This window comes from Anabrus simplex, chromosome 7 (assembly GCF_040414725.1).
Source record: "Anabrus simplex isolate iqAnaSimp1 chromosome 7, ASM4041472v1, whole genome shotgun sequence".
In the NCBI taxonomy this organism is placed as follows: Eukaryota; Metazoa; Arthropoda; class Insecta; order Orthoptera; family Tettigoniidae; genus Anabrus; species Anabrus simplex.
This window is the reverse complement of record NC_090271.1, coordinates 1,869,617-1,882,498: the sequence shown is the minus strand read 5'-3', so window position 1 is coordinate 1,882,498 and position 12,882 is coordinate 1,869,617. Positions and strand designations below refer to the sequence as shown.

Here is a 12,882-nt window from a genome sequence, read left to right as displayed (position 1 = left end):
ACATTAAAATATATATGCCACATCATAAGACACTAAAAAATATAGCACATTAAACACACTAAAACATGGTATATTTTAAAAACGTCTATTAAAATTTGAGTTCATGTTGCGTTGCATTCATTCTTCAATCCTCTTGTAGTTCTTGTGTTGATTAAGTTGTATTAGGTGAATATCGAGAATGTTCTATGGCTGATATACTTTGTATTGGTATGTTATAAGAACTCTTTTCATTAAAATTTGAAAATTGAGTACTGTGCAATTCAACTGTTGATGTAGTCAGGTAAGATTTATATATACAGCAAGATAGGGTTTAATTTTAGAGCAGTTGGTGGTGACACTTCTCTCGTCTATGCACGTTACATGGTTGTTATCTGTAAAGAAAAGCTAATATGAGTATAGCGTATGTACGAAGGAATGCCTGAATTCAATCAATACGGAATATGAAACTTATAAATAATAATAAGGAAGCCAAGCAGGCAAAACGTAATGCATACAAATACCAAAACCTAAAAATCAAGCTAATGAATGCAACCAAAAGCATTGCCTTCTTGAAGGAATGCCTTTCAAACAACTTAACACCGAAATTTCTCCAGAAATACAATAACAAACATAGACGAACTGCTCAGACACCCAACACACTAAACAAGACTAATGAAATTTGGTTAAAAGAAGAAATAAAATTCCTATATCGTAAGAAACAACATCTCAATAATGAACTTTATTCAACACATCTCTAAGTATCCCATGAACTCCCACATAGCTATTGGAATTGCTTTCAACAAATTTCTAGAAATAAAATAGAAGATTTAGCCATAAAGAAACAAAACACATTAAACAAAAATCTGGAAACACTGAAACAACAAAGCAAACCGAAACCACTAACCATAACTGAAAATAAAGATCCTTCTCATCTTAACAAGAATTCCCAACATAAATTCCACCCACCCGTAAAAAATCTCACACTAACCGTATTTGACGATGTAGAGGCGGCTATGTTGAGCAGGGGACCCAAACATAACTGGGGTAATGCATCATCCTATCAGAATATTATAACTGCCGTTACCGAAACAGAACTCGCTTTACAGAAAATTCTGTACGATGTACGAGACGAAGTTAGACACGAAATCAGTAGAAAGATCCCGCAATATATCAATAATGTTCACAATAATAACCTAAACATGAATACCACCAATAAATCGAACCTAAACAAACACAAAAACAAAATAAAACAGAACAATCTACTGATAACAAAAGGCGACAAAGGCAACACTACGGTCATTATGGATAAGAATGAATACATAACAAAGACTAAAGAATGTTTCCAGGACAACACTTTTTCAATTAAACGCCGAGATCCAACCAATAATATACAAACAAATTTAAAAAATCTACTCAAGAACACACACTTTATTCTCACCGAAAGAGAATCTGCTAAGCTTATAACTATGAACCCCCAATTACCATCCGCAAGGGCCTACCCTAAAATACTCAAAGAAAATGTACCCATGAGACCGATTATAAACTATAAAGCCAGTCCAACCTATAAGTTATCTCAATTCATTCAGAAATTTTTGAAAAAGCATTATTCATTTTTAGCAAACAAAACAATACAAAACTCAATAATTTTTGCAACAGAACCAAAGAACTAAAGATCGAAAAACATCATACCCTTACTTCATTTCATATAACAAACATGTACCCTAACATTCCTATTAAACAAACAGTCAAAATTATTGAATCTAACCTAAAAAACCATAGAACTTGAGCACCTTAGAAATAGAAGAATTCGTGATTCTGCTTAAATTCGCCTTAAACAATAACTACTTCAAATTTCATGATACCATATATCAGCAACAAGGATTACCTATGGGATCTCCTGCTTCCGGAATATTAGCAGAAATATATATCGACTACCTAGAACACACGTCAATTAATAAAATAGATAATATATTTTTTTTAGTGTAGATTTGTCGACGATATCTTCGTAATTATAGATAATAGATTCACTGATGCAGATACTATACTAGACAAACTTAACAATTTAGACCCCCAAATTAAATTCACCATAGAAACAGAAAATAACCGTACCTTAAATTACTTGGACTTAACAATAACCAGGCATGACACTCACTTATCTTACAAGATCTATAGGAAACCCACACACACTTTAAATACCAGAGAAAATGACTCCATTCATCCTAACACACATAAAAGAGCAGCCTATTATTGTATGATACATAGAGCTTTCAATATCCCAATGACAATAGAAGATCGAAATAATGAATTAAAATTAATCCACGACATAGCCAAATACAATGGATACAGCAAAGAAATGGTCAACAAAATCATCCACAAAATAAAATCCCAACCTAAAACTAAATTAATCAAAACAGCCAAACCGAAAAAAGATTATGTCCTATTTACCTTCAACAACACCAATATATATACTATAACTAATATCTTTAAGAAGCACAATCTGAAAATAGCATTCAAAACCACACACAACAGCATCAACACTATACACAACACCAAAACAGTCAATAATAATAATAATAATAATAATAATAATAATAATAATAATAATAATAATAAATACAACCAATCAGGTGTCTACCGCATCAAATGTAACAACTGTGACACAAGCTACATTGGACGTACAGGCAGAAACTTCACCGTCCGTTATAATGAACATATAAATGCAGTAAAGCACAACCATTTCTCATCAATAGGCCAACATGTAGAAGAATCTAAGCACAACTTCACAGACATCAATAATGACATGATGATATTAAACATAAACTCTAAGGGCCCCCTGCTCAACATAACCAAAGATTTCTATATTTCTTTGGATCAATATGCTAACCCCAATCATAACATTAACGACATTACAGAGAAAACCAGTATCATCTTAGACAAAGTCATTCCTGCAATAAAAAATGACTATCTCAAATTAGTAAACACACGTCATAACAAACCGACGAATCACAAACCTAACCCCGCTCCTACCTTCACAATAGCCACTCCTCCATTCCCTCCACCAACATCCTCCACACAGCTCACATGAGCCCCAGACGTACCCAAGATAGGCCGAAACCGGTACTAGTGCAATAATTCATTCACAATAAATGTATTGATCGGTGGAACATTTTTCTTGTCTATTACATTGAATTCAATCAATACGGAATATGAAACTTATAAATAATAATAGATCAACAATAGGCTTGATATTTACAGTAGGAACGATAATGGAAAAACATTTGGAAAGGAACAAGGAAATTATATTAATATTTTTGGATTTGATACACTATAAAACGGAAAAAATTAAATGTGTCTTCCTAATTCAATTAGGATACCTTTAATTTTTTGCATTGTAAAGTGAAAACCGTCAATACAAAATGATTATAATGGCTTATGATACAGTTAAGAGAAAACATGTATGGGAATACCTACCTAAAAGGAATTTACCAAAATCATTAATTAGCAAGATAAAAATGTTGTATAATGAGAGTAAAAGCAGTGTACAAGTGGAGAGTGTTGACTCTGAAGTATTTTATACAAAAAAGATCTCAAGCAAGGAAGTGCGTTGTCACCATTATTGTTTATTATATTGATGGATGAAATCATAAAACGTGTAAAACAGAGTATCGATTGCTATTTGCTTTACATCGCACCGACACAGATAGGTCTTATGGCGACGATGGGACAGGAAAGGGCTAGGAGTTGGAAGGAAGCGGCCGTGGCCTTAATTAAGGTACAGCCCCAGCATTTGCCTGGTGTGAAAATAGGAAACCACGGAAAACCATTTTCAGGGCTGCCGACAGTGGGGTTCGAACCTACTATCTCCCGAATACTGGATACTGGCCGCACTTAAGCCACTGCAGCTATCGAGCTCGGTAAAACAGAGTATCAGTAGTGATGAAGTGAATGCTTCAATATTTGCAGATGTGGTGATTTGGGGAAAGTGAGAAAAGGAAGTACAAAAGAGACTGGACATTTGGAATGTAAATCTGAAGGAGTTTGGGATGGTAATTAGTATAAAGAAAACTGTAGTCATGCACTGTGGAAAAGAGAAAAAGAGAAGCCAAGTGAACATAGTGTATTTTCATGTCATCACCACAGAACTGAAGGTATCTTTCCGTACCTATTCCAAAGACAATGTTCAAAACATCTCTGTTAACCCCGACAGTAACAGGTCTATAAATATCGCTTTAGTTACACCACACTCAAAGCCTATTATTTAAAGTTACATTAAAGTTACCAGATGGAATGAACAAGGAATAGAGGTGGTGGAGGGGATAACTCTCCCCTCCTTAAGAGGAATAGATGGCATTCATTCACACAACACATCAGAAAAATGTATGGTGTTACTGTCAGGGTTAAAGAAGCTACCTTATTTTGTTTTTGTTTTTTCCATTAAAGCAGAATCTGACAGAATTTCGATAATCAAAGATGTTTATTTAAATGACGTGAGTTTATGGAAATTAACTGGTTTAGTTCAACCAGATCACGCATGCTCAGCAGGGTTGAGGTCTTAACTCATGGCTGGCCGGCCGAGAGTGGGAACGTTGACCACCCAAAAAACTGACTCTAGGCAGCATGGGTTCATGCATTCTCATGCATAAGATCAAAGTTTTTATCAAAAAGGAATGCAAATGGTATTACATCATAAATGAGAATCCTCTTAATGTATCTGTGTGCCGTGAAGGAGCCGTTCTCAATGAGTACAAGATCAGTACGTTTATCTTTGTTACACCACCCCACACCATCAGAGAACATCATCAGAACAGTATAATCTCGGCAAAGCTTCCTCGTGTCCTTCTCCTCACCCTCTCTCTTCCATCAGGTTACCTCACGTTGAATCTGAACTAGTCACTGCAGAGTACATGTTCCCACTGACTCTCGTGCACCTCATGGCCTCACCAGTGTTGTGCTAAAAGGGCTGGTTTCTAGAGGCTAAATTTGCCTCATTGGTGCCTCCCTTTGACTGTGTTCTCACTCACAGCTATCTTGTTACCCTGAATCACACTACTACAAGCCTCAACCACTCTTAACACTTGTAGCCTCAAGATCTGACACTGCCTAAACCAGATTATGATGATCCTGAAAATGTTTCACAGCCTGATGAATGCTTGTAGGAGACATATGTGGAACCTCTGTTACCTATTGCCATTTCACCAATGCTACTGCTTTCAGAGTCCATGGCAATTGGAGGCACGTTAAAGAGTTGTTTATAGTTCAGAAACCCCTCGTGTAATGATCAGATACTGGTCAATCAGCATCAGAGATACATGAACAACTACTGTTCTGTAATAATGGTTTTCATTATTGGTAGTGCTCAATATCCTTTGCTGACTTTGTTCTAGCTTTGATCAGCTGGAAGATATTTTTCTCTCCTTCCTTTGAGTCCATTGTTGTATAGAGGCCATTAAAGTGACTGTGCCTAGCTTCATAGACAGCTTTATTAGCCTCACATTTGGATATGGCATATCTTTCTCTGTTCTCTGGAGTGTTTTGTGAAACCCAGTTTCTGTATGCCTTGAAGAAATGGTAACCTTCAGATTCAAGTCTCTTCATCTGTGTAACGTGTTTCTTGTAGGACAATTATGGATATGTGATTTTCATGTATGGCTTTGGTGAGAGTTTTTAGTTTGCCAATTTGTGTAAGGGAATTTATGTTGAATGTTGCTAGAAAGGTTTTCGATTCGGATACAGAGTTTGACTGGTCGGGACACACAGAGATATCAAGTCTTTGTGCCGCGGGTTTCACGACGAGGGGTGGCTTTCCTGAAATGTTTTGCCATCATGCTTACTTAACTTGAATTTGTTTTAGATGCATACAAATACATCTTGCAACCAAGGTTGTTACCTCAAGATGTTTTCTGGCTTCTCTTTGCTACCAGGGTGATGAGTCTTGGAGCCCCCAGCACTGATCGGCTCATCGACCCAGTTTCCTGCTAGGTTGTTCGAAATAAGAGGGGCACCTCTTGTAGGTTATCCCCCCGTGGGTGGGGGCGGTAGAATAACATCCACGGTATCCCCTGCCTGTCGTAAGAGGTGACTGAAAGGGGCCCCAGGGGCTCTGAACTTTGGAGCATGGGTTGATGACCATGGGGCCCTTGGCTGAGTCCTGGCATTGCTTCCACATATTTGTGTCAGGCTCCTCACTTTTATCTATCCTATCTGACCTTCCTTGGTCAACTCTTGTTCTTTTCCTACCCCGACGCTGTTAGGTTTGTGAGGGTGTCTTTCATTTTCATGCCCTTCGTGGCCCTTGCCTTTCTTTGGCCGATACCTTCATTTTTTGAAGTGTCGGATCCCTTCCATTTTTTCTCTGTGATTAGTGTTATATAGAGGATGGTTGCCTAGTTGTACTTCTTCTTAAAAGAGTAATCACCACCACCTCTTGTAGGTTATGTGCTGGAATTGGACTGAAAGAGGCTAGTTGGATTTTCTTACTGAACCCAATATATTAATGTTGCAGATGTTGGCAACGATACATTTCACTCCCATTTGCCAGAGTCAAAATGACTCCTCCCAGGTTAATTTCATGGGACCCAGACATTATTATTATTATTATTATTATTATTATTATTATTATTATTATTATTATTATTATTATTATTATTATTATTATTATTATTATTATTATTGGTAGGTAGTTTAACAGCTTATTACTTTCATATTCTGTCATGAATTTTATAAACGGGTCTTTTTTCTTCAAATGGTCCAGTAGGTCGTTACTGTTAATAGATCAATAATGGCAAACTGGTCATGAACATACAGGGTGGCTCACGAATAGTTGATACATTTACTTTTAGATTAACAACTTTGTTTTTCACAGAACACTAATGAAATTTGAGACATAGGTAGCTTGGACCCTGGAAATACATTTCACTATATCACATGTTGAAAGTGGCCTCCACTACGGCGGACAACCTCTTTGAGACGAGTACGCATGTTTCTGATGGCTTTGCGGCACAGGTCTTCATGAATTTCACTGCAGAGCTGCACAATCCGAGCACACATTTCCATGTGGCCTTGAGGTCTTGAAGCGAAGAGTTTTTCTTTCAAATAGTCCTATAAAAATAAATCACAAAATGTTTAAATTTGGGCTTAAGAGAGGACAGAAGAATCCGCCATTATTGTTGTACTGTGGGTAACGATGAGACATTACACGATCACCAAAAACTCCCATCAAAATGTCAAGAACATCGTTAGCTGTGAGAGATATTGCACCATCTTGCATATGGCATATCTTTCTGTGTTCTCTGGAGTGTTTTGTGAAAGCCAGGGAGTTCTGTAGCAAGAAGTTGAGGCATGGATTCATTCTCCAGCATGTCCTTGTATCGCTGTCTGACTGAAGAAAAATGGTCAATTTAACCCATGACTTGACAGAGCTACACACTCACTTTTTGCCCATACGTGGTTTTTCATTAATAATATCTGGTTTTTCTGTAGCAGAAAAATGCACATTTTGTTTTTTAACTGCCCCATTGATATGAAAATAGGCTTCATCAGAGAACCAAGTGTTAAACAGTACTTCATGTTTATCTTGAGTCCATGAGGCGTACTGCAGTCCTCTTCTGTTAGCTTGTGTAGTACAGTTATTTTATACGGGTATGGTAGGTCACCGTGTAATGTTCTTTGAACTGAATGGCGTGATATTCCACTTTCTCCTGAAGCTCCACGTGTTGACTTGTGTGGGCTGCGCTGCATGGCGACGCACAGGAGACCGAACTGCTGGTGCACATGGTCTCTTTTCTTCCTTCACACTGCCTTGTTCTTCAAATATTTTGTATAAGCCAAGGATAGTGTTCCTTGCTGGTGCCCACCTAGTCTGAAATACAGCTCGAAATTTACTTTGTGTCGCTGTAACACTTTTTGATTCGCATTGAAATATAACTGTTTTGGCGCACTGCTGAACGGAGAGTCGGCCGTGGTTGGCCATGGCATAAAGCTCACTGGAATGCAGGCATTCGGTGACAAAGCAGCAGTGTCGCCTCTGTAGTTATTTCCATGAAACAGGGAAGGTGTGCGCGAAATTTGAACAACATAGTACATAAGTTGCATTTTATATTTGCTTTTCAAATGTGTCAGCTATTCGTGCACCACCCTGTACTTGTTCCTTTTAGTGTACCAATGATTTTAGTTTTTCGAGATGGTCTAAAAATATTTCTGCCAAGATCCCTGAGGCTGCCCACCTATTGGCAGACCCTTCTGTCGGTAGGTGGTATTGTTAAATCAAAATAGTTCTTATATAACATAAATTCTAGGATGCCTCTGAATTCATATGTTTCTCTTTTACTCAGCGTACTGTATTCGTTCTGGTTATTTTCTATTAAATTAATGGTGTCCTTGATATAAATACTGGGATACATATTAACTATGTCAAATGAGTGGTAGACTGTTCAAGTTCTTGGTTTTCATACATAAGTCTGTGAGTTTTTAAGTCTTTTTTTTTCTTTTTCTTTTTTATAAATTGAGAATTTATAATTGGGCTTTTTCTAAAGTTAATTGGCCTGCTGGGGATGCCATCATTGTAGATCTTAGGCATGGCCTTAGCCAGTGGTAAACTAGGTTTCATGAGTGTTCATTTAACTAGTTTAACCCTGAGACATGCCCATAGTTATGGACAAATAGCTTTTACTCTTATTAATCCCGAGTATTAGGATGGCATTTCTCCCAGCTGCACTGTTTTGAATTCCAGCTTCTCCACAGTAGCCACCATTCTAGACTTCACTCATAACCCTGACTGAGGCCCCTCCATATTTATGACCCCTGGAGAGAGGGTGTTCTCAGTATTGTGAAGTTCCCGGGTATAGGGTTGCCGCTACCTGGCCATGTGCCTTTTAGGCATTGATAGGCTTCCCCGTGGGTTTGAATAGGTTAAAATATTAAGTTAAAAACCCTGCTGTTGTTATTCGTTAGCCATTAAAACATTGGAAATAATAAATAAATAAATAAATAAATAAATAAATAAATAAATAAATAAATAAATATTGGAAAAAGTACAATAATCATTCATTGCAAAATTTAACTGAGCTTTCTCCCTAAATATCAATTGGCATGAATTTTTTTGGAGGGCAGCGTAGTTTTTGAAGTATTGTCCTACTTATCAAGCAGCATTTTAAAATATTTCATGTTAAATCTTCCAAAAAATATTTTTGTAACTTGTCACTTTGGATATTTTTGTTTCAAAATTTTTGGACTGTGTTTTATCTTAAGTCCCATTATTGATGTTAAGTACTCTTTGTCTTTGGGCAACCTGCAGCAGTTACAGGAGGATTGCATAATAATATAATAATTTCATCACCATCATATGCACACAGCATTGAAATGCTCAGTCACTTCCAGCTCTACGTTAAGTGAATATAGAAGGTACATTTCTCCTTTTCTTTCTCTAGATTTGAGTTGGGTAAACATAGACGTGCGCACACCGGAATTACCTGTCCACATAGGAGCTGAATGTGTAGCTGTGCTTTGCATAAGAAACAACAGCAGTCGGTGGCTCAACTGTGACTGTCGACTAGAGAATATCCTGTGGGACAGAATGCAAGGTGTAGACCACAGGAACTTGGCTCGGGTAGTCTTTTCGGAGAAAGTACCCCTACTTGCACCCAGCCAGCACCCAGAGAATGATTTCATGCTCAAGGTAAAGTATACCTCTGTATTCGAGTAGTGGATGCCGAGCCTGGTTTACCATGGCCACCCCGCTTACAATAGCGGATGCCATTTTTAGTCAGTTGCTGATTTATGCATTGCAGTAAGCAGGTGTTCTATCTTCATGATTGTAAAATAAATAGAGGTACTGTGTGTACTTTTAACACAGGTATTCCAAATTTTACATGCAGCGTGTAAGCTAAGAAATGAGCCATATTATATCTGTTTTTGAATTTTAATTTGATTTTTTGTCCTTTTGAACCTTCAAAGTCCATTTGAAGATTCTTTCACACTTGTAGCAGCTTGGAAAGTAATACAGTTGTATTTCTGAGCAGCATTAAGGGCAATGGCAAAAGGGTTCAAACGATTAAGCTTATCCATTTTAATATAAAATTAGAAACTTGTTTCCACTGCTTCACAATTACCTTCACATGTTTATACCAAAGTTACCCAATCTCCAGGCAATCGGGATCTATCATGATCATGATCCATATTTGCATTACCTAATCTTTCATTAATTAACCTTACATAAAAATCTTTCCTCATATGTCATCATATTTATCATTATTCCTCCACTACTTTATCCAAGATATTCCTTAATCTCACATTCCTTACCTTATATTTTCATCATATATATCGCCGCATATGCAAATATTATTCAATCAATTCAATGTAATGCACAACTCAATTAACTTCTCAACTCAGTAAAATTAATATTTCATGGATCAACAACTAACATATTTCTAACAATATTGACTTACATTTGGCAATAAGTTGCCGATATTTATGACCTCGGTAACCTATGACTTGATATTAACCTATATTGTACTTCATCTTCATCAAAACTCACTATCTTTGGTATTGCTTCTTGAGAATAAACTGAAATATTGTTAGCATAACACTTCATTGACATAACTTCCTTAAAACATCCCTATGAATTCACTCACGTTGAAACTACATATTTAAAACACTTCACGAAGAAATAAAGACCTATTCCTTATAAACATCACAATCAACAACTCACTACAAGACAGAAAAACATAATTAATTTTAAAAATACTTCGTGAGACTTACCTTATTTTGCGTGTGCTTGTGGGCCGGGATAGTTGTTGCTACATCCTTCCTTGGGAACGTTCCTCTCTGGACCTCAGTTCAGTCATCTCGTATTCATAGGTAGAGATGAAAATCATTTTTCGTCCGTATTGAAAGTTTCATAAACTGTATATAGGATAATATCTTTTGTTTATTTCCACCTATTCAATACATTACAAGAAGTTGGCATTTACTTTAAAACATTATTCAGATGAGACATGTTTCGCCTCTCACTGTGAGGCATCTTCAGTCATTATCAAAAACCTTATTATTTTACCAGGCATCTGGTTAAAGATATTCAAAAATGTGTTTGATGATTATAAGAGAGGTAAGATTTACGTTAGTTATAAACATGTTCATGAAGTAACTAATAATCTAATATATTGATAAAAACATAAGTAGTTCTTTGTTGAATAGGACTTGTTTGATTGTACTATATAGTAAAAGAAGGTGGTTTGAAGCCGTAGTCATTAATAGATGTCTAATACATAGTGGAAGGCTTAAATATCAGTTCTATGAGAATATATATTACATTCAAATGATACTAAAAACTAGTGGATTCAAAGGTAGTACATATAAAATGTTCAATGAAATAACTATAGATCTAATAAAATGATAAACACATATGTAGTTCTTTGTTAATTAGGACGTCGTAAGATTGTACGGCTTAAAGCCGTACTGTAGTCATTAATAGATGTCTAATACATAGCGGAAGGCATATGAAATCAGTTCAATGAGAATATATAATACAAACAATTGGTACATAAAAACTGGTAGATTCATAAGAGGTACATTTAAAAATGAAGGCGTCATGTGACTATAAAAGACAGTTGATGGCTTAAAGCCGTAGTCAAAGTTTGAAATGTAGGTCAAATAACTGCTAAATATATGGTAAAAAGATATAATTCAAAATATACAGCTTAGTATAAAAAATATGAAGGAAAAACATTCCAATTGCTTGACAAAAGTTACTTGACGTTGGCATGCGTTTGTCCGTGATATTTATTGGTCAACATTTCGTAGGTTATTTTAGATTTATTCGGCAAGATTGCGTTGACAAGAAGTTCACCAGATGTTTATAGTTGGCCTAATTTGTAAAAAGAAAGTTGCAGAGATGATGATGGGTGGAAATTCTCAACGTTGGTGTGGTTTTCAAACGTGAAGGTTGGAGAGGATCCTAATAACGCCTCACACAGCTTGTTAAATGGGCCTACAACGCCTTAGAACCATTCTATAACAACAATAATTCAACAGCTTCATCAAACTTCCATAATACTCTTCAATAGTATAAATTATTTACAATCAACGTTTTATAAATATATTGTCATCGAAGAAGAACACAACAGCTCTCCAACCTTCACGTTTGAAAACCACACCAACGTTGAGAATTTCCACCCATCATCATCTCTGCAACTTTCTTTTTACAAATTAGGCCAACTATAAACATCTGGTGAACTTCTTGTCAACGCAATCTTGCCGAATAAATCTAAAATAACCTACGAAATGTTGACCAATAAATATCACGGACAAACGCATGCCAACGTCAAGTAACTTTTGTCAAGCAATTGGAATGTTTTTCCTTCATATTTTTTATACTAAGCTGTATATTTTGAATTATATCTTTTTACCATATATTTAGCAGTTATTTGACCTACATTTCAAACTTTGACTACGGCTTTAAGCCATCAACTGTCTTTTATAGTCACATGACGCCTTCATTTTTAAATGTACCTCTTATGAATCTACCAGTTTTTATGTACCAATTGTTTGTATTATATATTCTCATTGAACTGATTTCATATGCCTTCCGCTATGTATTAGACATCTATTAATGACTACAGTACGGCTTTAAGCCGTACAATCTTACGACGTCCTAATTAACAAAGAACTACATATGTGTTTATCATTTTATTAGATCTATAGTTATTTCATTGAACATTTTATATGTACTACCTTTGAATCCACTAGTTTTTAGTATCATTTGAATGTAATATATATTCTCATAGAACTGATATTTAAGCCTTCCACTATGTATTAGACATCTATTAATGACTACGGCTTCAAACCACCTTCTTTTACTATATAGTACAATCAAACAAGTCCTATTCAACAAAGAACTACTTATGTTTT

The 12,882-nt window shown here is 36.0% G+C and overlaps 1 protein-coding gene across 1 annotated transcript in view; it reads left to right on the top strand.

The window, feature by feature from the left end:
- spd-2 (spindle defective 2) overlaps window positions 1-12,882 on the top strand; it is a 740,229-nt gene that overhangs the window by 334,984 nt on the left and 392,363 nt on the right. The window contains exon 12 of the mRNA XM_067150605.2: window positions 9,405-9,652. Coding sequence (XP_067006706.2) covers window positions 9,405-9,652 — 248 coding nt within the window. The remainder of the gene's footprint in view (window positions 1-9,404; window positions 9,653-12,882) is intronic.